The sequence below is a fragment of the Thunnus albacares genome, chromosome 7, assembly GCF_914725855.1.
Source record: "Thunnus albacares chromosome 7, fThuAlb1.1, whole genome shotgun sequence".
NCBI lineage: Eukaryota > Metazoa > Chordata > Actinopteri > Scombriformes > Scombridae > Thunnus > Thunnus albacares.
In genome coordinates, this window is record NC_058112.1 from 23,110,294 (window position 1) to 23,136,386 (window position 26,093).

A 26,093-nucleotide genomic window follows, 5' to 3' on the forward strand; every position below is an offset into this window, starting at 1 on the left:
GCTAGAAGTAAATTGGATTGGCTTCTTCAATCATTTTTTCCCATCGATTCAAATAGGTGTGTCACTGTGACACCGTTTGAGGAAAAACAAAGAAGGAAAGCACAGAACAGGAGGAAAGAAAGTGATGCGAGGAGATGATTAATGAGGAGGAAAGAGGATTAAGGCAGGGCATCTCAGCCTATTCTGGCCTGTGACCCCACCTTAAGATCCCAAACTCTCATCTGAAACATACTTTGTGTTTTAAGAGCATAGGTTATATCACGTATGTCAACAAAAACATCCTTACATCATCCCTACAGTGCAGGCTGTCGGCACATTGTGCAACTTGACATGAGGTCTTGACCTTAAGGTTGAAAAATCCAATATACCGTAGAGAAAAGAAGGAGATGAAACTAGAGCAGAGGAGATGATGAAAGAGGATTGAGACACCAGGAGATAACACAGGAGGGGGGTTAGGAGAGAAAGACGAGAGGAGGAGACAAGGTGAGAGGAAAGAGGACAAGAGCAGGAGGACAGGACAGGAGGGAGGAGGAAAGGAGAAGTGTAGAGAAGGAGGACAGACAAGAAGATGATAAGAGAAAAAGGAAATAGAGATGAGACAAGACAAGAGGGGAGGAGATGTGTCTCTCCTCCTGCTCTCAGCCACAGGCATTTGTGTCTATCAGTTTGGATTACACGCTGTTGCCTCTGAAAATCCATGTCCACACTTTGGTTTACACAGCTTGGATATTTGCTTTCTTTTTCACCACCAAAAACTTGTCACAGTTGGAAGTGTTTTAAGTATGTTTCTAAAAGAGTCAGCACACTCATGGCCGATTATGCTTTCATAACACCGAGCGTTTGATGAGATAGAGAGATTTTATGTGGGAACATCCTGGTGTGTAAGCTGTGGTGTGACTGTGACAGAGCAGGAGACTTCCAATACGAAAAAAGGATTTTTAGCAGATTATAGTAAAACCAAACCTAGGGTAGTAGGCCCATTGTGAAGTCAAATTGATGTACTGGATGTCAGAAAATATGCATAGCTGTGCAAAACTTCCTCCCCAGAAACCTTATTAAGAAAGATTGGATTTTCTTATCTGGTCGGTTTAAAATCCCGGTTGTTTCAATGAAGCGAGAGGGTGGAGAAAAAAAAAATCTAAATTATGAATAATGAATTGTTATTCTCTTCCATTTTTTACACCAGATTGAAGAAAAACCCAGAGAAGAAGAAGCAGCAGACAACTAGCCAGGGTGGAGGAGGAGAGAGGGGATTTGGGTTTCTCTGGTAAGTTGGAAACATTTCTCTCAGACTTTAAATTCATTTTTCAACTTTTTTTTTTTTTCCCCCTCATCACCAACATCATCATTTTCCAAAACAGTTTGAACTTCCGGCCTTTCAGAAGCAAACGTTCTTGTTCTTTTTCAAAGGCATTTCTCCTCCCGCAGGATGTCAGCACACACAAATGTCAGCCTGTTTGCTATGCCTGGCAAGTGTCTCTAGTCCAAATATCATCTATGATACTGCCAGAATGTGAATGTATTAAAGGGATAGTTCGCATTTTTTTTGAAGGGGGGTTGTATAAGATAGTTAGTGTATTACCTGCAGTAGATTTGGGTCCGCTGCTGGGTCAGAAAGTGCTGCTGCAGCATAATATAGTAATAAACTATTGCTGCTGGCCCCGTCCACATCAGTACATCGCTCAGCTTCTGTGTCTTTATTTCTGCCTGCTTCTCCAAACTGGGAGCGTGCCGACCCAAATCTACTGCAGGTAATATACTGACTATGGATAAAACTTCAAAAAATCAGAACTATCCCTTTAATGTGAACACTCTGTAGAGTTTATAGGTCCCTAAACGACTAGTTGGCCTTTCCACTACTGCAGTCTCAGTTGTGTTGCCTCCTCTTTTGTTCCAGCTGTAAAGCAAAGGTCACCGCTTGCTTGACTGGCACTTGTCCACTGGCAAAGTGTGTTTTTGTGTCGGCACCCATTTTGGCAACAAGGTTTGGCAGGGGATTAAAAACACAGGGTTTCAAATGTCCAACTGTCTGTTTGATACATATGGTTGCCAAGGTAACACACCCTCTCATCCTCGCCCGCTGCGGTGACAGTGGTTGTCAATACTAGAAATCACAAAATAGCACTTACAGCCTAAATTGTGCCTATTGCCTCCCTCTTTATTGACACATAATGTATCATAATGGAGCATGCAGAGGTAGAAAAGTTCTCTAATGGCAGTTGCACAATTAAGCGCTAAAGTAGCTCCCGTAAGTACAAGGTCTCATGATGCATTAGAGGCCAGAGAATTGACTCTCAGCTCACACAGGGTTTTTCGAAAATGACCCTCCGCAACCTTAAGCTCATCTCCTCATTCTGCTGTGCTCAAAGTGCGTCTGTGATTCAGCGGGGAGTTGGATCTAATGCTCTGTGAGTGGAGGTGACACGATGTGATGTGTGTCCACCGCCCAGTGGAGTGTGAAGGAAGGAGCCCACCTCAGCCTCGCAGCAGGCCAAGCCAGGCGGGGAGGCAGCACGCACAGCTGAATGGAGAGTTAAGGGACTCTGACGGCTCTGAGCTCATCTGCCTCTGCTGTTGGTTCCTGCGGTTGTTTTATTTTCACCTATGGGGGGGCTCTCTCTCTCTCTCTCTCTCTCTCTCTGTCTCTCTCAGTTTATCCATTTATGTGCCTATTTCAATCTCTCTCTTTCCCTCTGCCTATCTGTCAGTCTGTTTGTGTCTGAATCTCTCATTCTTTCCGTTTCTCTCTTGTCATCGCTCTGTGGCAGTCAGTTGTTGCTGTGAATACAGCGGTCAATACCGCTGTGCTCCAGGCCAGAGAGGCTGAGTCCACATTTTTCAATGGCCGAGTCATAGAAGGCCACACTTAGGAGCTGCAGACTGAATTTGCGGTTTTAAGCACAGTGAGGCGTGAAGCGTCCATTGTGAGCTGCAGCATTCAGGTCCCAGGCCCTTCAATAGAAGGCTGCAGAGGTTTCTGTTTACCTCCATAGTGCTGTCTTTCACAGGCTTCCCTCACATGGCTGTCATGGACAGGGAGTGTGGTATTATTGTTTGTGTTTGTGTGTGTTTTGATGCCAAGTGGGGAGGGTGGGAAAAAGATCATGGATCACCCAACCAGAGCTTTGCCTCTTCAGAAACAGCAATGATATGGTTAACTCTACATATATAAGGCTTTTCACTGTAAATCTCTGTGACAAAATTACATAATACAGACTTTTCATACACAATACACTGCAGTCAGAAAGTATTTGCTCAGAAAGTTCATACATTTCTCATTGTTTACTCTACTGACTGTAAGCTGCTGAGTCTTGGTTTCAAAGGTGTTTGATTGTGTTCACACCTCTCATGGGTGCATATTAGATGAACAGTGAAGGACTCCTGTTTTAGTCCCTTTTTAGATCACCAATCTTTGCACAGTACAGCAGGACAATGATCCAAACATACAGAAAGAGCAACAAAGGAGTTTTTTTTTTCATGGCCAAACACTGGAATATTCTTGATTTAGCTGATCATGTGTTCCACTTGCTTAAGAGATCAGACTGAAGGCAAAAGCCGCTGAAACAAGCAGGAGGTTCAGATGGCTGCAGGCCTGACAGAATGTCATCGGTCTGGCCTGTGTCTTTGGTTGTAGATTTCAGCTTGTCAATGTCTGCTAAGGATTTTAAGCAAGTATTAAAAATGAAGAGATGTTATAAAAAAAATCAGTTTTATTACAACTTGGGTGTTATTTTTGTAGTTTTGGCCATTATTCGTATACATAAACCATATCTTTCATATTGTATCTCACCAAAATCATCGCTGAGATCCGGAAACATGGAGACATCGCTATAATGGAGGTCAATGTTAATAACAGTTATCACCGCTCATGTTGAAATGTGCCAGCAGTTAGGTGAGCATTTATATGAAAGCCCAGTATTCATGTTAAATGATATTTTGAGCTATCGTTAGGCCCTGCAGTGGGTTCATCTACTGAATCCTCTGACAGGTGACACCATTTTCTAACCCAGATCTAACAAAACTACCTTTGAATCCTACCTCACCAAAGCAAAGAGCAGATACACAGCGACCCATCCTTCCATCTACACTGAATCCGCTTACATTGGCTGGAACCACTACTGTAGCTTGATAGGCAGCTTCATGTGAATGCCACGACCCGCTCTGTAGTCCTGCCACCATCCCTGCTGATTTAGCTCCACTAGTCTTACAAAGACCAAAGGACAGACGGACAGTTTGGGTAATAATTTTACTCTCACTTTTGTTTTCTTCCAAAAAAAAGTTTGGCAAATCTGGGAGTTTGTTTAAAAACCTGTATGATCATTTGACTGCACATGTTTCATAGCCAGTGTGACTTCTTTCTAGCGATGTCATCATGTTTCCTGACTGTAACATGGTGAGTACAGTGCTATTATCACCAATAAAAATGATGGCCAAAACTACAAAGCGAGATACATCCAGATTTTCAATTTAATTTGTCCTATTATGTTCTGTCCCCTAAAATTGAGCGACTGTATGTGTATGATTATAATTCATGCGCATATCATGTGATGAGGATGAAAACAACTTCAAATAACGTTGAACGTCAGCATTTTAATCTTATAATCAGAGTTTCAAAGAAAAGTTCCCCAGTCTAATATTCTGACTGTACTGTACATAAAAGCGGCTGGATACATTTGTGAAATAACTCGACTTCCCGTATAAAAATGCAAAAGACTGGACTGCAAATTGCTGACTTTCTCTAAGAGATCCTCCATAAATGCCAGTACGCATGAACACCGTCGTCTACTAGGAGTGAAGCATCAGCTCTCTGGCATGTGGTTAGAACGCAGTGATATTACACAGCAGCAGTAGAGCAGAGATCAGACGAGCTGCAGAAGAGAAGAGGGATTTATACGTGCACAAAAGGCCCCTTGGCTGCTCCCAGCGCGCGTTGTTTCAGATGAGCGCGCCCAGATATTTCTTAGGTGTCTCTTTGATACTAGCTTGACAATTCTCTGACAGTTCTCTCTGTCAACACTCCTGTCTGCACATGTTATGTTTAAGAGCAACTATATGTGTGAAAGAGGCCGTGTACGGATGTGAACGACTGGGTGTGTGTGTGTTTTTTTAGTGTCTCTTTGGTTGTATGAGAAGCAGAGGCAGGGAGATGGGGAGACACGCAGCTTAAGTGTCAGAAAGAAGCACATGAATAAACAAATAGATGAATAGATGGATACAAAGACAGTGAGGGAGAGAAAGCGGCTGAGTGATGTGAAAGAGGTTGGTGAGGCCCCTCCTGAGGGGGTTTCAGCTCTCCTCCTCCATCTTCCAGGGTTGTGGAGAAAGTCGGCTTCATGCGCAACTGACTCACAAACTGCTCAGCAGACAGCCTGGAGAATGTGAGGAGATGCTGTTCTATATCTGGTGCTGCATTTCCATCTTTTTTTTTCACCTGCACAACCTTCCTCTAGGCGTTGTTCTACCTTCGCTGCCTGTCCTCTCTGTGCAATTATCTGGTCCAGCCGTTTAGATCTTCCTTATTTGCACTGCTGAATGCACGTTTGTTATTCCTCTGTATTCATCTCTCTGTTATCCATCATCTCGAGTCAGTTAATTTAGTATTAAGTCTCAAAATCTTATTAAATGCTGAAATGACTAGTCAATCAATCAGTTAGTTAATGTATAGAAAATTAATCAACAACAATTTTGATCAATCAATCCTTTAAGTCATTAATGACGGAAAATTTGCTGCTTCCACCTTCTCAGTTTTATATCATTGTAAATTAGATATCTTTCAGTTTGGATTGTTGATTTGTCAAAACAAGCAACTTGAAGATGTCACCATGGGCTACGAGAACTTGAAATTTAATTGAAATTAAAAATAATTATTCCTTGCAGCCATAATCTGATTTGTTTGTTTGTTGTGCAGTTGATTTGTTTCCATATACTGTAATTGCAAGAACATTTCTTGGTCCTAATGGAGTGATTGGCTTCATGTTCCCAAGATGTTCCTCACTTGAAAAACAAGATTGTGTAGTCGCCTTTGGTGTTCTTGTTCTTTATTTAGAAATTTAGAAAGAAATAGAGGAAATATATGCCAGGTTATAGTGGCCAAACATGTTTGCAGTTACCTCAGAGTATCTATACTCTCTTCATCTCACTTGCTTGAGACGTCTCTGAATCTTTTTTTCACGCCGTGGATGAATTCCAGAGGTCTGTTTTGTCTGATTCCAAGCATCGACGTGGCTTCAGGAGAGAGAAGATTGTCCTCACACAGTCATAAGCTGGTGGGATCCAGCTGTTTGGAAGGGCCTCTAAGAAACCAAATGATTTATGTGGCTGCTAGGCGTGGGTCCTGGTCCAAGGCCAAGTCTATCTGCTCATCAATATAAACAGCCTGCTTCCCGGGTGTTGTGGTGGAATACAAATGGCTGAATTTAGATGTCACCCCTTGCTCACCTGCATCTCACCCACTTCTAATGAGAAATCTCTCTCTGTACGTGTTGAGAGAGAGAGTAAAGGAACGAGCAAATATAAAATGTGAGAACACGCTGAAGAAGACTTTTGTCTGTAGATTTCTAGCTCCGCTTGCTGAATTACATTACACCTATATTTCCAAATGCTTTTGAAATGTTTTTCTTGTTCAGAGATGTAATTTGCTGGATCTTGAATCAACATGACAAACATTATGCTTCTGGGTGCATATATGATTTGGGTAGATGCATATAATTTCCTGAGTCTGGAGTCTGAATCCTGTCAAATTCCTCACTGAATATCTTTAGGTTTAGCTTGAAGAGGGTTTTAAGTAAAATTATAAATAGCTAAAAGCCTCCACAGGTGATTTTTAATTATTTTGGCTGATTAGACCTCCTCTCAGGGCTGTGTGGGCCGGCACAAACTGTGCAACTTCATCATTCCTAAAGACCTTTTTCACTACAAACATTTTCACATGTCATAGCAGGAAAAGATGTAGTGCAGTCATTAGATCTTCCTGTTCAGAGTTCTGGTATTGTGCATGTTGGTAGCACACTGGTATGCTGTAATAGGATGATTCAATGGAACAGAGCCATCCTTAATGTTAGTAGTTACACCTGTGCTTTTCCTGCTAATTCAAAAGCTCTGTCCCGATTCGCTACTACATACTAATTCAGGTTTTGAGTACATGTAATGTGCCGACACTGAAAAAGTGACAAATTATGTGTAAGAGTTAGTGTGTGTACTACTAAACACCTGATTTTTGAGTGTGCTGCTGTATGTACTCTATTATATTACAATGCACTGCATAAAGGAAGCTACAGAGAGATAAATAAAAATAAGTATTAAATCTTTGAAAAACATTTGACTTTGTCTTTGTGAAGCGTAATTTGCAGTAGCATTATATCAGATTAGAGCAAGATAGCAAAGTACATTAATTTTTGTTTTATTAACTGCAAAAACAGTATACTGTGACAATTACTATTATACATACTGAAGGTCGTTAGTGTGGAATTAAGACATAGCATTTAGACTAATAGTCTAATCAGCAGGGATAAGTGAAAACACCTGTGCAGGTTTGCAGAGTCTTTAATGTTAAGATTGATGTTCAACTAAGTAACATTTTATCACACATTTACCAGTATACTAAATAACCTTGTGAATGTGTTGTATTTTGCTTTTTGGGGTATTTAAAAATGAGACAGAAGAGATTATTTATAAGATATCCATTAGACTAAGAATAAGATAGAAGTAGGTGGAGGGATCCAACACTATTTCATCAATGATTGTAAAACATGTGTGTTCCTACTTTTGAAACACATAGTTTAAGCTACAAGTAGGTGACCATGAAATGCATTTATTCATTCTTCACATGTAGACAGATGAGGGTGAGATGGTTCCAGCAGAAGTACTGTAATTCATTCTTCTGTCATGTTCAACCCCCGGGAGCATAAACACACTCAAACACCCCTGGTCTTCATTCTCGTAGGCAAGTCACACACACACACCTTTCCCAGCAACGCTGCTCGACCTCCCAGTGTCGACCTTTCCTGTACCTGCACTGAGCAATAGAGGCAGTCAGAAAGAAAAAAAAAAACCCACAAGCTCCACTAAAGCCTCTCCTAGCCATTATCCAACACTCAGCAGACACTTCTCTTACATTAGCGACCAGGCCTGCGCCAGTCTCGTCCCGTCAAACGCAGACACAGGACAGAGGCTGTTAGCGGAAGCCAGGCTGACTGTTAGTGTTAAATGGGAGCAACGTTTCCTCCGGAATCACAGTTTGACAAATGAGGGCTGATGGAGCAGTTCTTGTCGGGGTCGTTATTTCTGATGGGGCCAGCCGATCTGTAAGGATGAAGCACTGTTTGTCTGAGCTCTGACGCCCTCTGGGCTAAACACCAAACCCACTCGAAACACACTCAAACTCTCTGAGTGATGAATGTAATGGGAAAAATCTCTAAGCTATAACACCAGGAAAGCTTTTTTTTAGTTTGGGTGTCTCGTGTTTTCACATTATGTCTTCAAATAAACTTGCAAAGAGAGTTCTGAAGCACATGAAGGGACTTCCTTTATGATAAGTCTAAGTCCTTCATTAGTATCATTAATACTCATTAGCTAATATTTCAGTCAGACAGACCCACGAGACAGATAGAAACATGTTCACACTAAGTCTTGGTGTGGCGCTAAGTCAGCATCAGTCAGTTACCACAAGGGGCTTTCTACTGTATTCTTTAATCACCAATATTCTCTTTAATTTCACAAAATTCAGTGCTTCAAATGAAATTAGACCACCCAATTACATGCTAACAAAAAATACTTCCATCCACTAATGGGAGATGTTATCTCTCTCCTGTAATTTCATTTATTTGGTAAAATATCACAAGTTTCTCATAACTTGATTAGATTAAATTCCATCGAAAGTCTTTAGAGTGGAGAAGAGTTAAAATGAAAATTCACAGTGTTGCTCTTCAGTTCAAATACAGTCAGATGAGTTTACTCAAGGCTATCTTTGATGAATTGTTTGCCTCCCCTGAGTTGTTTGTTGAGTTTAGCATATGAAAACCTGACTTGTGAAATAGAGTGGACATAGCCCAAGCCGGTGTAATCAAAGCTCATTCAGACTTGGCTGAAAGCGAGTGTTTGGATCTGTGCAGCTGGCACACACATTATTTTCACATTAAGCAACATTTCTGCATGTGGTGTGTTGTAATTTGGTGAATCATGTGCCTTATGTGGAACATATTTTCTAAAATTCTGTTTTTAAACACTGACAGGTTGAGAAATTACATGTTTTCTTTGTTGTACTGGGTCACTGCTTTTTGCACGTTTTGAGTGAATATACAAGAGATGAAATGCTAAAATATTCAAATACTGAACTTAAAAGCAGTGCTGAGATGACTATCCATCAATCAGTGCATCAACAGAACATTAACTGCCAACAGTTCTGATAACAGATCAATCTGCGTCACAAATGTGAGGATTTGTTGCCTTTCTCTGCTTTATACTACAGTGTTCATTTCAGTTCAGGTTTTTATGGTCCCACAAGAGGAAATTATAAAAGCATAAAACACGCAAAACCATGAAAACATGACAATAAGATATTAAAAGTGCCACAATTTAGACAATAAAAAACAGTTTACAATGGATTAGAATTAAGAGCACTTACTGTAATTCATTCTGTCAGTGAAAACTATTTGATGAAAACTCAAATAGATAAAGAGTAATCTATGAAAATAAAACTATAACTTAAGCTATACAATTTGCTTCAGCCAATAAAAACTCAATGATAATGTGAAACTTGATTAAATGTGGTCAGCCTCCATCTGTAGAACTGCACCTTTATGCTCTGTCAGCATCCTCCACTGCCCAATAATATGTCTTCCTCAGGATTTGACCTGTTGAACTAATATTCAGGATATTCCACCTCTGTAATATTTTTTACTTAATTTCACTTAATCAAAAAAAAAAGACAGATTAATTACAGCCCTTCTTCAGAACATCCAACTAACTTCACTCATAGATTTTTTGATGCTGCCTTTTTTTTTTGGAGGAGAGAAAAACAACTTTCAATTTCATAGTATTTTGGAAGGGTTAACTCCTGATTCTCTTTCATTTTTAAAAAGGGGCATGATTTGATTTTCTCACACTTTGAAAGGACTATTGTTTGTGTCTTCTATGTCTGAAATTGGATGGTGAGTCCTTTTGGAAAGCAGCGGAGGGGAAATGATTTGTATTCACCTGCCGTATCTGAATAGAGCTGAGGAGGGGCTGAGAGAGAGAGAGAGAGAGAGCGAGAGAAGGGGGGGGGGGGGCTACTACATAGTGCTTCCTTTATGTGATAATGGATTGCACTGACATTCAAACATATTGTGCCGTGGTGTGTCTATCAGTCAATACTCTCTCACTTTAGGGATGAATGGCACATTTTAAACAGATGCCATTAAAGAATTGTCTTGCGGTGACACAACAGGTTACAGCGTTATATCTCGCTTACGTCAAACCACCAAGGTGAATACGCTGCACTAGCACGCGCGACATATGTGACTTGTCATCATCCATATTGCAAATTAATCCTTTTTTCTCATTCTCTTTCTTTTCCTTTTTTTTTACGTAACTGCACTCTCTTTTATTGGCTCGGTTGGGCAACTGGATTCTTCTGTCAGCTGCACAAAAGAGACAAAGTGGAACCGGGGACGGGCGGTAATGAGCAACTCCTCTTACAGTGTTACATATAGACCCGGCCGCGGTGTGGGGAAGCCTTCTGGAGACAATGGAGGGTTTTGAGAGGTCTGGAGCCCTCTGAAGCCCCTCTTTGATTGAGTTTCCTGGCACTGGGCTCCAGTGTTGGGACTGATTGCAGAGTGGGAGTTGTGGGTTCAGGGAGGGGGTGAGGACCCTCCTCTGCGCTGACCTTTCACAGACACAGGTGGGGTGAAGTGGAAGGGGCTGAAGGAGGAGGAGGAGGAGGAGGAGGGGAGCGGCAGGAGAGTTCTATTGTGGTGAATGTAGAGGTGGCACTCAATAACACTAGACCTCGCTGCCTCTGTCCACCTGCCGGGGATTTTCTCACCGCTACTTTCTCACTGGCAAATTACATGTTGTGGTAACATGCAATGGTAACAGATTGTTCCAGCGCACAGTCAGTGTTCGCGCTTTGTTATCTGATGTTGTCGGCAGATTTTGCTAGACTGAATGGTACCACACAAAGAGTGGACAGCTCTAAATGACCCATCGCTGCCTGCCTGCCTGTACTGTATCAGCAAAATTCCACCACAAGAGTGTTTATTGAAATGCGGTAGCGCTTTTCTAGAAAGGCCTGGTTGCATTAACTGTTGACTCTGAGCAATCATATATAGACACTGTTTCTCTGTGTTACCCCGGCTGACATGGCCCACAGGAATTCATTTGCTACAAAACATCAGGACTGCCAGTTTTTTTTTGTGTGTGTGTGTGTGTGTGTGTGTCTTTCCTCCACTGCCTGTCTCATGCAGACTCTTTTTGTTGCACCCCTAAGCTTAAAGTAAACTCCACATATTGGCCCCATCTTGTGAGACCCTTCACATGTGGAATAAGCCATCCGGTGTGGACACGGAGGCAAACTGAGATTCTAATCATACCTCTTTTGTTGAACTCAGAGGAAGTGTTTTTCAGCAGAGCAGATGTCAAACGTACAGTTTCTCTCCAAGGTTACTTCTGAGATGACAAATGGGTCTCGGCTTTTTTTTCCCCCCAATATATCTGTGTTTGACGTTAGGGTTGACATCTCTTGGTCGGCATGGAGATCTGACAACACTAGGGGATTGCCATGGATACAGAGTGCCCTTTTGGAGTGCAGATTTGAGTGGCTTTGCTGAAAAGTATATGGAGTGCCCCTATATTTAGCTTTAAAACGTTCCCCTGCATTTATCAAAATATATGTCTGTGCTGAGCGAGGCGATGAGGCTTATGGATTATATTGTATAACGATTATAACTGTATTTGTCTCTAATTCTTTGCTCTCTCAAAGGATTTTCTCGTCTTCTCACAACAGATTGATTTTGTGTTGATTATTTTTTCAAAGCCGTTCTATTTCTTCAGCTGAAGTGTATCTTGTGATGTTGTATGCTGAGGGTTTTCAGAGCTATTCAGGAAGCCAGTCGGCATGCCTTCCTTCCACTCTCCTGCATTTGCTCATGATAGCGAACCTCTGCTCAGCATATGAATGACCGCACCCATAACACACTCATGTGGCAGGGCAAGCGCACTCAGAAGCTCCATCCTTAATGCCTGACGTCCTGCACTGACCCGCGGACTCATAAACAAGGAAAATGCATATGCAAATAGATTGTAAGCAAGTATGAACACACACACGCATGAGCTGGACTGCTTGAGGATATCGGAACGTCCTCTTTTAAGCGGTAATTACAGTGTGTGAATCAGCTATCAAATAAAGGTCAAGTTCAGATCCACAGTTGCTCATTTAGCCTTGTGCTTCTTCCCCTCCTGATCTCATTTTAATGAATGCTTTTTAAACGTGCCTCAGCTTGCTTAATTCTCCAGTAATGAGCTACTGTATATGTCAGGTGTCAGTGTGTAAATGCACTTTGGGGACTTAACTTTTACAACCTTGCTGCCATTGCTACTTTATTGACTAATGACTTATAGCTTTTGCTACATTGTTAAGCAGTGAGGAGATGGCGAGACCTCCAATTAGCCACAGGCAATTCTCCTAAGGAGAAAAAGAGGGCTTCATACACCATCCCAATCGCAAGAAACCTCTCAGAAGCAGCGCCAGTATAATGTGAGGACGTGACTCACAGATGATATGTTATATTTAGCTGGTCTGCAATGATAAGAGTAAAGCAAAACTGGTTTCCGTTTCATTCAGGTTGAACAGGCAGGGATTTCCTCCTTAACACCGCCGTCCCATCTAGTGGTGCTGCTTCCATCTGCATGCTAAAGAGGAGCCCCCTCTCAGAAGTGCCGGCGCCGGCAGTGATTAGCATTTGGGCAGAGGGGACAGAGAGCGAATCCCGGAGTGTTTTGGCGTGTACGGGGAGGAAGCTTAGTGAATGCCAATGTGCAGTGCTCTGTGAAAGGAGGAGGACCAAACAAATTGTCGGACACGTTGCATTAGCAGCAGATGCCTATTAGCATTAAGAGTTGTAGTGGATTGATAGCTGGGGGAGAAGTATTGAAAACTGAGCAACAGATCTTTAAAGTGCTTCTCCAGTAATTTAATATTGCACGCCCGGGACAGGCTGAGATATACTGGCTTTTATTTCCTATTATGGGATAAACTCCAAAAACACTAGAGCCTACATTTCCCATAATTCAACCTGATGCATTTCTTCATTAGGTCCCCCCTGCCCAGTAAAACATTTCTCAAATTGCCAGTTTGTAATACAGGCTTTCTGTTAAAAAGTGTGTGGTCTCCAAGCCCAAACCAAAGTTTACCTTTATGATCTTGATGTGAAAAATTGTTGAAGTGCCCCTTTAACACACCATAGATGAGGGTTTATTATTAGTCAGAGTCAGTGCAGATATAAACAACATATTTACAGTGGAGCAGATGAATTAAAGATCACATTTTGTCAGGCATTGTACAGTGCAGATGAAAGGCTGTGGCGTGTTTTTGAGCCGCAGGGACTCCCTGAACAACAGGACCCCAATTCATATGTTAACCACACCAATTATTTGCATACCGTCCCCCAATTATAAAAGCTAATGAGAAGATTATGGGAAACGCACGCTGAAGCCGGCCCGCGGAATTTCCATTGTGATCCTGCAGTCGCAGATAAAAGGCCTGTGAGAGGCATTAGCCAAAGCTGCTGAACAATCAACCTCACATCATGGCTATAAGTCATATCACTGCTAATGCCTGCTTTCCACAGTAGCTTTGAATTTGTGCAGTAGTTTGTGGAAGAAATTAAAGGATATTTGCTAAATGTAATGTTCTCCAGCTTTTAAAATGACCTACAGAGGACTATTTATAGTAGCAGAGAGATAACTTTGAAATCCCACATGCTTCTGACTTCTCAAACTTGTGTAACCAAATGACAGACTGTCTCACTGTCTTCTGCTATTCCAGCAAGGCCTTTTAAGCGACCTCCCACTCCCCCATAGATGTTTAATGGCACAGAGAAATGGGCACGCAGCCCTGGGCACGAATACCATCCAGTGACATCCTGAGCTGCAGCGGGAGCACCCGGCAGCCTCAGAAAAATAAACTCTTCCAACCATATCCGTTTTCTCATCACCACCTTCCTGAGTGCACAGCCATTCTCATCATTATACACCCGCATTCAGCTGTCTGTAGGGGATCCCTGCCGCTCCATTAAGGCCATACCGAGGCTCACAAACCCCTGATTGCATGAGCCATCAATAGCACTGATTATGGGAGTTAATTAGGGTGCTTGGCATGAGAGAAAGGCTCGTCTTTCATCATAGAAGTTATAACTGTATAGCACTGATGCAACAGCAGTGATTCTGTCAGTGTTGCAGTATTGCATCACTATTGTTTGGCACAGACAATAGCAGTTTTTCTGCCCGTGGTTGGCATAAAGCATATGGTGTAGTATTATCTGGTGCTGTAAGGAAAATTCAATTGGGGCTTTTTCCCTACTGACTGCTATTCATTTACACCGTGGCGTGCTTCAATTCTCAGTGCCCGTGCCCCTGTCAGCTCCATCTGTGTGCTCAGACATGTCCTGACCCTCACATTCTGCGGACTGCGTGCGTGAATGCATCTTTTTCCGATTTGTGTGTGTGTGTGTGTGTCGCTGTATGTGCTACGTTTCTGACATGTGCACAAAACCAATTAGTTTTGGGACGGTGAAGTAGCTGGCCATGGGAAAATGACAATGGAGTAATTGAAGAGGCTGGCTGAATGAGAGGCCAGACAGCTCAATGCAGCTTTTACACAAGAGCTGAGTGTTTTCTCCATGGACAAAACGAACAGAGAGAAAAGCAAGTCCGGAGTGAAGGTGGTCTTATGTAGTTGTAGACAGTAATTAACATTACAGCTTTTTCTGAAGAAACATGACTAGTTAGGCTGAGCAGTGGAATTGTAAAGGACATTAAGAGTGGTTTTGCACATTTTAGCTCATTTAATACAAATCAAATATACTTAACATCACAACTAACCATTTCGCAAAGCATACTGCTGTGTTTCAGGTTTGGATGTGTTTTTCTTAACAAAACAGGCAGCCATTGACTTTTATTCATTTCTGAACCATACAAAATTCCACTAGCAGACTCTTGAAACTTGCTCAATTTGGATAATCCGTCACAGTTAGCATTATTATGGTCTAAGTCACATTATTGTTGCATGTAATGCTTTTCAAGCACAGATTGATTTGAAAAAAGCACCGTGTAATAATTATGTTTCTGAATTTTTTTGCTCTAGTTTATGTGTCGTTAATTTTGAATTTTATGACATCCCTTGTTAACCAGCAGTTCTTAGCATGGCTGTCATTTAAAGCACTTCTTGGTCTCATTTGGAAAAAGAAGACATGCACCTTGCAGAATGCACTTTAACACCACTTAAGTTCTCATAATTCCTTAATAAATGGGCCGGGATTATTTAAGTACAAATGGCACCATTTAAAGTTGCCTAAGTGAGACAATTTATCATCCTCTTGGCCTCATCTCATTTGAAAAATAGCTAAAAAATCTTCACTGTGAATGCCCTTACCAACCTGTCGTGTTTTTTCAAAGAGACCATTTCCTGTTTGATTTTATCAGCTGTCTGACATCTTTTGGCACAGCACTCCAAACAGCACCGTGCTTTTATCTCATCCTCAGCAGTCTGCGCTGAAGTGAGCTTTATTGACTTTGGCTTTTCTTGTTCTGTCAGCACAAGGTGCATAGGAAGGTTGCACAATAGTGATGGATATTTTCTCATTAAGTGTCCCCTCGAAAAATTGTATAATCAAATACAAAATGGGGTTTAAACCGTAGTTTCTCCTTTAAAGTGGAAGGCTTAAGCTACTTTAAGCTCAAAATACTTATTATGCAAGCTTTTGCCAGATGCTACACAATTAGGAGCATGAATACTCCACAACTTCATTTAAAAAAGTAAAGTAGAGTAAAGCTGGTATATTATTAATTTTTCTTACGCTTACTGTTCAGTAAGACAGGAGTTATGTAGTTTCAGGCTCTGGTGGTTTGCTCTTCGTCTTAAGAGCCCCACTTGAGTTTCCACTGTGGTCCTACTGTGAGAGGGATGTGAGGGGTTGGCCCCGTATCACCGCAGCTCACAGGGATAATTATAGCACACAAATGCACACAGGCACACACTTGCAGTATGCACGCACTGACACACACATGCTGACCGGCTGGAGCTGAGCTGCTACACCTCATTAAATTGGGAAATGAATCCAGGATGAAGCCCTGGCGCCTTTCCAGATAAGAATCTCCAGGCTTTCTGGGATTCACCATAAAATTTATAATTAACACATTTATTCTCTCGCTGTCACAGGCTGTCCTTCTGTTTTTGTCACTTCACCTGAAATTGCCAATTTCAGACTGTGTTTTTAATTTCTAGTGATCTTGGCTTTCATGGCTTTTTTTCATTAACAAAATTGGATTGGTATTGGGGCATTATTGCTATACAACACTTAACTAATCACAATGAATGGATTTGGAATAAATTATATCTGATCATAAATTTCTAACTAACTAAGAGAACACTGAAAATAAACATTGATGCCAAGTTGCAGGTTTTCTGCTCAGTGCCAGTTCAGCATCCCTTTCTGCAGCCTGCAAATGAGCTTGATGAAATTGCCCCCGTGGATCTTTTTATATCAAATCCCAAGCCAGAGCTGTCTAATGGTGTACACAACAGCGTGATTGGCTGCCGTAGGTGAATAATACAGGCCTTCCCTAGAGAGGTGTAGTGGAAGCCGGGGGCAGCAGACGTTGGCCTTGGTCTCTCCCCATGCTACCAGACACCGGCTCTGGGGCCCGTACTGAATCATGACTGTAGGGCAGCACTAACAAATACATCAGTTCCCCAAGGAAGACCAGACCAGACCAGGGCCTGACTGCCCGTCTGTCTAGCCTCTGGTCCCAGACACAGCCTCCTCCACCTCATCTGCCCCCTTGACCCACCCCACACCCAAAGGCAAGGACGCACAGGGATGGAGCAGTAAATGTAGCTCCACTTTTAATAGGTTCAATTTGATTCTTTCACACAGTAACCAGCATTAATATCAGAAATTTGATAGTGTGCTTTTCAGATAACGCAGCAAATTAGTCCGCCTGAGCTCTAAATTAAGCTGTGACATTTTGATGCTGTGCCAGTGGATGCCTTGGGTAAGACAGGCAGGAGAGCGAGATAAAAGCAGGTCATGCTGCAGTTGTTAAAAGACAGAAACCGACTCCTCCTAAGTCCTGTTTCATCATGATTTTTAGAGATGTGCTCACGTTCATACAAAAATAATTAATTATATCGATCATTTCTTTGTGACAGCGCTGAATTATGCAGATGACTGTGAATAAAAACAGAATTAAATTGAGCAAAGTCATTTCAGTTTTGTTACTCATTATTATTCTCTGAAGCTTGGGTCACAGTCTGGTCTTGATGTCCCTGACAGTGACTTCAACATTTTGCATTTTGCTATTAGGCTTTTTTTTTTGCTTTGTCTCAAAATATAATTGTTTGTAGTTGGATGAAGGTGTGATACAGCAACACTGTGCTCTCTAGAAACAAGGGGAAATAGATTTTATTTTACTTTCCAGTCTTTTCACAGCACAGCCGCCATCTAACACAAGTGTTGTGATGGAGGCTTAATTGTGTAACAAAAGAAAATCCTTACTTAATTAACAGTTAATCAATGGCCAATTAGTCTTTCACCAATTTGCTAAAACCTGTAAACAAGTCACCTCAGTTGAACCTGAACACCCTCTTGAACTGCCACCATTCAACAGCGTCTACTAAGATGTCAGAGATCTAAGATTTGTCCAATCACACACAATGTTTCCGACTACAGTAATCTCATGAAAGAATGATGGTTCAATGTCTGAAATCTGACCTCATCGTAGATCAGTTTGCTACTGGCTCAGTCAGACAGTCAGTCAATCAAACAGATAAAGCTGAGAGTGAAATGGAAAGTAAAGTGAGTGTCCCCTTGTCTTGTCCCTTGGCATGTCATCTGCTAGCTGATGTGATCGATATGGCAGAGGCCTAATGGCATCATGGCCACAGCAGTGATTAGCTGAGCAAAATGAGCCCATGAGGGCCGCGTTGGTCTCTATTGGAGTGCTCTAGATCAAGAAGATAGCTTCCAGCAAAATGCAGTGCATGGCAACTAACATCGATCTGTGGCCAGAGCTATATGTGTCTGTCTCTCTCATTCTCTCTCTCTCTCTCTCTCTCACCAGCTGATGAACACAAAATAGAACAAACTCAGTATTATGATTGATAGCCGCAGTAACTGGATGTGCTATTCAACCCACTAATCTCTGTTCCCGTTTCTATCCTCTTATCTCTTTTTCTTTCTTTCTCACTCTTCCCTCTAGTTGTGAATGTGCACGTGTCCTCAGACAGTGTGACCGAGCAGAGAGGCGGCGCTTCGCTGTATTTGGGGGCAGACCTTTGCGTCACACACCGATGATGGAGAGGAGGAGGATGGATGCAGCACTGCTGGTGCTGTTCCTGGGTCACCTCGCCGGCGCGCTGGAGGTCCCGCTAGACCGTAAGGCAACAGATCACACTCTAAACAACACATTCAAGAATTCAAATCAACTGATGTCAGGTTTTATCTTGAGTTGAGTTAATCTATTAGTCAATTATAGATAATTAAATCATTATTTCAGTCATTTTTTAAACAAAAATGCCAAACATTTCCTGGTTGCAGCCTCTCAAATGTGAGGATTTGCTGTTTTTTTTGTTATAAATGAAATCAAGTTGATTATGTATGATTTTTGGACTGTTGACTGGACAAATCAAACAATTTTGATATGTAACCTTGTGGTCAAGGATATAATAATGGTTGTTTCCATTATTTTATATAGAAACAGCCAATAATCAATTAATTTAGAAAATAATCAGCAGTTTATAATCTATAATGATAATAACAGCTCTAGTTTTATCAAAATGAGAGTTTGGTTGTTAAAAGTTTGGTTTTAACCCCTTAACATGCAGTTTTCCCCTTTTATTTCTCCTGAAGTCGCTTTAAGGTTAGAAAATAATCTTATTCCATACTGCCCAACAGTATCACATTGATTCTACCTCTCTATAGACATGTAATCTGTCTATATATCCAGCTTTAGTAGGGTCAGATTCTTGTAAACAGAAAAAAAAAAGATTCTTCTTCTAAACACTTGATATAGAAGACTCTTTATATTTTGCTGCCTTAGTTATCTAAAGCAAACACTGTTAGACAAAGTGTTCCTCATTGTGACTGATGTGGAAAATAAAGATTGTTTTGACTTCCAGTCCCACAGCATGATGTCATTGTGGTGCGACTGTAGATCTTCTGCATATTGTTTGGTTGGAGCCGTTGACCACAGGAGACTGGCATTCCTCAACTGGGAACTGGCCTGTCCAACCTTGTTTTGAAGCAGAAATTATTGCAGGAAGATTTATTTTAACCACTAATGTCTGGTTCTCTTTACTGTCACGTTGTTTTTTTTTCTTGTTTGCTGATTCTTGGGGGAAACAAAGTTCTGGAAGGATGTAAGTCTCAAACTAGTGTGAATTTACCCAAGAGGTTGTGCTACAGTAGCTGTTTTTGTTGTACATTAAGGGTTATATTTTGTCATATTTTTTCATTATATTTTGGCTGTTTTATGTTACAAGATGCTTAGTGTGACGTGGAGTGGATATTTTGCATGCAGTGATCTTCTTTTTTCTTTTTTTTTCTGTTTTTTTTTGTTGTTTTTTTTCTGTGTGTTTCTGCAGTGGTAGAGCATTTTCTTTGGAGCAATATTGCAAACAGCTTGAGTTCACATATCATTTGTTTTGTCATAGTCCATTAGTTATCTCCTTGGCACTGACGGGAATGCATTAAGCATCGGATCATTACAATAAAGTGAAATGTACCTGAGTGTTCTGCATGCCTTTTTGCTGTTGCACATGTTATGAGAGCTTTTTTTGTGTCTGTCAGCAAACAGCCGTCTGGTTTGATTCAGAGTGGTGAGTCTGCATGTGATTGGTAATGACTGCTTGTGTGATCAATACAGCAGCAGAAAAAAGCTTAGTTATGCAGTAAAGGTCATGATTAAATAGCACCCTCTCTCTGATCGCCTTTAGTGCCGCAGCCACCGACCATAACTCACCAATCCCTGAAGGATTACATCATCGACCCACGAGAGAACATTATAATCCACTGTGAGGCGAAGGGGAAACCTCATCCCAGGTAGGAATCTGTGAACTGTTATTTTGCATTCTTGATGCTGTTACTAAAGAGGATATTCCATGTGTGGATCCAACCACCACCTGTCTAATTTCAGGTAGAAGCAGCAGCTGACAGGAAGTCTGCAGAAATTCTGTTTAAAAAAAAACTTTATAATAAATAGAGAAGGTATATTATTTCTACACACGCTGTCCTTGCCAGAGGCTGACTTTAGCTGATGGGGGTTGAATCTTTTGCTCCAAATTATGCCACCCTCCCTCCTTTATTTATCTTAGTGTAACACCTGATTCATTTCCTGGCACCAACACTGTGTGCACACACATATATGCACACACACACACACAGGTTTGTATTTCTATGCTTGCAAAGACCGTCATAAAGTACATGTCTTAGCCCTAAACTCTCAACCAGGAGGAAGACTGTTCGTGGTCTTAACATTGCCATGTAGAATAAAAGAGAAATAGGGAACAAGACAGCAACCCTTAGCTTACCTTAATGTAATTCTAACCTCAGTTAACCCTCTAACCCCCTTTTGAAGAAGTGAAGACTGGCAAGGAGTTTGCACACCTAAATCTATCATAGTACTCTTTTAATAGTAATTGTGTTAGTAGTAAGATCAAATGTACAGGGGGAGTTAGAACCGGCCAGAATGTCATTAATTTCCCAAAAAGCCTTTATTCTCAGAGTCTAAAACAAAAATACTCCTCACAAGGATAGAAATACACACACAAACACAGAATACACACACAAATACATTTTTAAGCAATTTATCCATATCTGCAACCAGTAAACATTTGTCTCAAAATAATAGTGTGACTTTTTGGGAAATGCACTATTTGCTTTTTAAAAAATATATATTTATGGAGCTTTTATACCTTTATTGGACACACAACAAAGGTCCACTGCTGCAATGGAACTACAGATCTTGCAGTTATGTGTCATCCGTCTTAACCAGTAGGCATACCTTATTTGTGTTCTTGCCAAGAGTTAGATGAAAAGATTGATACCACTGTCCACTAAATGAAGCCACAGCATAGTAAACTGGAAACAGGGGGACACTTTATGACACATGCTAATTTGCTTTCTTGGTTGATATTAAACTCATGTATGTATGGTAAATACAAAGCTACAGCCAAGAGCAGGTTAACTTAGCATAAAGGCTGGAAACAGAGAAATAGCTAGCTCGGCTCTGTCCAAAGCCCACCACCAACTCTGAAGTTCACTAATTAACATGTTACACGATATCTTGTTTGTTTAATCTGTATAAAAACCAAAGTGCAAAAATGTCCAGTTGTTGTACTGATAGATTACCCCTGCTTCCACTCTTTAAACTGAGCTAGGCTAAGCTAACCGTGGCTGTAGCCTCATATTTAACTGACAGACATGCAATTGGTATTGATCTTCTATCTCCCTGCAGAAAAGCCAATATTTCCCAAAGGTTAAACTATTCCTGTAACGTTTTTCATTTCCTCCTTAAGCCTAGGCCTGTATTACAGCACGCTGCAAATGGTGGCTGTGCGCTTCAACAGATTATCATAACACAATATGTTATCAGTGAATAGCTACACTGTTATGACACTGCTCTTGCTACTTCCTCAGTTTCTCCTGGACGAGAAATGGGACCCACTTTGACATCGACCAGGACCCAAATGTGAACATGAAGCCCCACTCTGGGACTCTGGTGATTGACATCAGCAGAGAGAAGGCTGAAAATTACGAGGGAGTGTACCAGTGCACAGCAAGGAACAAGCATGGAGCTGCTGTTTCCAACAACATCGTCGTAAGACAGTCCAGTGAGTAGAGTGCAGTCTTTCATTTCTACATGTCATTTTTCTTTTCTTCCATTTTCTTTATGTCATGCATATCTTTCTTAATATGTACATCCATTTCTTTTCTTTTTCCAATAATTAAGTTGCATTTTCCATCTTAAGAGAGCTGCTGAAAGGTAAAGGTTGCATGGAGAAAGCAGCACGAAACAGTAGCTAGAGCTGAATATCCCTTTTGTATTTTTCCTCTTGCACATTGTAATTCAGTTGGGCCTCATCCCTCTCATCTCGCCTAGTCACCTGTCATCACGCCAGCGACAGTCCATTAGCAACCTATATTTCATGTCAAATTATGAGACTCTTCATCCACTGATGTGTATTTTCTTTCTCAACCAATCCAGGGTCCCCTTTGTGGTCAAAGGAGAAGATAAAGCCATTTGTCGTTCAGGAGGGTGTGTCCTTGGTGCTGCCGTGTCGACCCCCAGCTGGACTTCCTCCTCCCATTATATTCTGGATGGACAACTGTGAGTGCTTCAGTCATAGAAGATTATGTTTTAGCTGCATAGATGTACACATTATAAGACACTGTGTGAAAAAAATTATGTCTGCTGTCAAAGGATTCCTGTCAGTGTGTTTCACAGTTAAGGCCCTGTGTGTGGTATTTTAATATACACATCATAGTGACATTAATTTTTTTAGACTTTAATATTAGAAGTATGAATAACTGCAACCATTTGTGACAGGGAGCCATTGGGATTATGGGAAATTTGGTCTTAATGTTGAGAAACACAAGAGCTGTGCCACTGCCAATAGTCTCAACCTATATCATGTAGAGATAATGTAATTTCACTAAGTATCGTAGTCAATTAGGCAATATGTATTGATTTTAAAGGGTCAGTTCACCCAAATAGGAGCTCTAATACCTTTACTAGTATACTGTATAGCCATGTAGTCAATATTGATTTGAATTTTGATCCTATTACAGGAGTATCCTCAGCAGATTCCCCATTATGATAGAAACGTTGGAGGCACTTTAAGGAATTGTTGTGTATGTTTCCTTAAAAGTTGAGACTGAATGTTCACTCACCATGGAAACAACAAACAATCTCACCCCAAGATCCACTCAGTTGCTGTTCTGGGCAACTGAAGATACGGGAAGATACAATCCTGATCAAGAATAAACTTTCAGTCTCAGGGTTGTGTTTAATTTGTTCAAGTTTTGAGATATCTGTCTCTGAAGTTTATACCTCCACTTCAGTGCAATAGAGGTGATTGGATATTGATTTGTGGCCCTCAATTACAGCAAGTCTTTCCACAAACTTTGTGTTGTTTTGGATAATCACAGACTGTTAATAGGGACTATTTCTTTAACAGAAAGTTGTATCACTGAAACCCTTTAAGGAAGGCAGCCTATAGCACCTTTAATATGCATTCATTGAAATTACTGAAAATTTCAGACTTCCAGAGGCTTCCTCAGAGCGGCAGAGTGTCCCAGTCCCTAAACGGAGACCTCTACTTCTCTAATGTACTCCGAGAGGACTCCAGGAACGACTACATCTGCTATGCCCGCTTCCCACATACACAAACCATCCAGCAGAAACAACCTATCACCGTCAAGGTCCTCAACCGTAAGTCTGACTCTGTGTGTGAGGAGAAGAAAACAAGACAATGGAAGGCAAATGCAGCTAGCATAACTGAGACAAATAGAATGACGTGATTGAGTTTGAGTGTGTGTGTGTTTGCATGAGAGATGGTTCATTTACAGTAGTACAGTATGTACTAGTATGACTGTGTAGGAGGGAAACAGCATTTCCTATATCTGATTCCATCCTCAGAGGCGCCAGTGGTCGTCGTCCGACTGAAAAGACATATTGTCAGAGCTCTCATGGCTCTTTCTACCATCTGCCAGGCACGCGATTGTTTTATTACTTCTGTGAGAAGTTCTGTATAGCACTCTCCACCAATAACAAAGACTGCTCTCATTCAGTCTAGTATTTGCAGTTAACATGAAAGCAGGATGTTAACACTACAGTTTTTGTGACGATCATTCCTCATCTGTTTTTAGTTTTTCTAGCAGTTCTTATTTTGAACATTCTCATGTTAAGTTGTTAAAGCATGTGCTTGATGATTTAAACTTGTGGCGTGTTTGATTTTCTGTTGTGTTACAGTGGATGCAATCAATGACACAATGGCAGCTTTTTACAATGACACTGATTTATTTAGTGGTGAGTTTTGGCACCCCCTAGTGTTAACCCCCCAAACCTAGAGCTCCAAACTATAGCTTTTACCCACTAACACTAACCCTTCAACCCAACAATCCAGGGCTTTTTACAACTTCACTGGTCCATTTAGTGGTGAGATCTGGCACCCCCTAGTGCTTACCCCAACCTAGAGCTCCAAACTGTAGCCTTTACCCACTAACACTAACCCTCAAACCCAAAAATCCAAGTTAATTCTCTATCCCTCTGTCACTCCTGCTATTTCCAATCAAAAACCTTTTGTTAACTACTTACTTTCTCCTTTTAATTGCTTAAATGAGCTCTGCATGATGATTCCATTACTGACTGAGCTGATTGTGTAACATGAAGCTGAAACATCTGTTCGATTCTGAAAATCACAACAGAGCTTTGAAATAATAAATCACAAATTGATTAAAAAATGAAGAAAATTAATTAGTTCATAATTAAAAGGAGTTATAAATTGCATTCTCATTAACAATGAACAATTACTTTGATCAAAAGATGACTCTTTAAAGACTCTTAAAGTCTAAATATGTTAAATTGATCCTTTTTTTGTTTGTTTCCCTTGGCTCTGTCGAACGTTCAGCTCAAATCTTAACTTCCAGAATCACTCTTTCCCTGCTGCCCCGACTAGTTCTGGAGCACACATACTTGTTAATCTTTCTGTCACCACTGATTTTCATCTCACCTCATTTCTTATTGTTTGAAAGACCTTCGGTTTGTTTCTTTGTCTAAATGGCACGCTGCAAAATGCCACATTCTGTCTAACCTGAAACAGCAAGCAGTCTGACTCTCATCAAACTGCTTGCATGCCAGGATGTTTATCATCATCATCATCATCATAAGATCTATTCTAGTAGGTAGTTTAGCAGTTATTTACCAATTTAGTGGCAGAAAGCTGATTTTCATTTCTCTAATTCCCAAGTCTATGTATATTATATTAATTTTAGTCCTTATTATAATCTCAGTAGGCAATTAATTGGCAATGAACACTCACAGAAAACAGGGCAATAAAACACAACATGGCTATAAAATTTACATCTAACCATAAAATATGAGAATAGCGGTCTGCAATGAAGTGGCCTAGTGCCCGTGTGTTGCAGATCTGTCGCAGAGTGCAGCAAAGGCAGGTTTGTGAATATGAAAGTCCTGGTTCAGGCCTGGATATTCACTGTATTAGGGGATAATGCTGAGGAGATGTAATAACTTTACTTATGTGTAACTGCAGAGGACCCAGTGGATGAGAGGAAGCCATCCTTCCTCATCCCATCTGGCCCCTCCAGCTCCAAGATGGTATTGAGAGGACAGGTGCTGGAGATGGAGTGTATTGCCGAAGGACTGTAAGTGAAAGAATCTGCCACTTCTCAGTCCTCAAGTGCCCACCTGCTTGAGTGTCATCAACACTCTTTATATTTGTCTCTTCCCTCTCTTTCTCTTTGAATCCAGGCCCACCCCTAATATATCCTGGACCAAAGTGAGTGGCGATTTCCCGGCCAAGCGCACATCCTTCCTGCACTACCAGAAGACCCTGCGTATTGTGGATGTGTCTGAATCAGATGCAGGAGATTACCGCTGCACGGCCAAAAATCGTCTTGGCTCGGTTCACCACACCATCCGTGTCACGGTCAAAGGTGTGTTTGTGATGAGTATCCCATCGGGCCACAGTCACTCTTTCTTTCTGTCTTTTCGCTCTCCCTCTCTCTCCATCTCATAATTGATTTATGCACAGATGCCAGCAGGGCAGTGTGCTCAGTGATTAATTCTCCAGCCTTCTGCTGTGCTCTGTTCTA

At 41.2% G+C, this 26,093-nt stretch overlaps 1 protein-coding gene across 15 annotated transcripts in view; it reads left to right on the top strand.

The window, feature by feature from the left end:
- The first annotated feature begins 1,225 nt into the window (after positions 1 to 1,225).
- The window catches only part of LOC122985801 (neuronal cell adhesion molecule-like), a 42,805-nt gene continuing 17,937 nt past the window's right edge, over positions 1,226 to 26,093 (top strand). For 6 of the 15 annotated variants that reach the window (XM_044356722.1, XM_044356726.1, XM_044356731.1 and 3 more), the window contains exons 1-9: positions 18,460 to 18,635; positions 19,607 to 19,618; positions 20,195 to 20,300; positions 21,897 to 22,090; positions 22,465 to 22,587; positions 23,521 to 23,691; positions 24,232 to 24,288; positions 25,532 to 25,643; positions 25,750 to 25,934. In XM_044356722.1, coding sequence (XP_044212657.1) covers positions 18,551 to 18,635; positions 19,607 to 19,618; positions 20,195 to 20,300; positions 21,897 to 22,090; positions 22,465 to 22,587; positions 23,521 to 23,691; positions 24,232 to 24,288; positions 25,532 to 25,643; positions 25,750 to 25,934 — 1,045 coding nt within the window. In that variant the 5' untranslated portion in view covers positions 18,460 to 18,550. Of the gene's footprint in view, positions 1,268 to 18,459; positions 18,636 to 19,606; positions 19,619 to 20,194; positions 20,301 to 21,896; positions 22,091 to 22,464; positions 22,588 to 23,520; positions 23,692 to 24,231; positions 24,289 to 25,531; positions 25,644 to 25,749; positions 25,935 to 26,093 lie in introns of those variants that run through there. The other 9 variants (XM_044356721.1, XM_044356732.1, XM_044356724.1 and 6 more) reach the window with 4 other exon arrangements.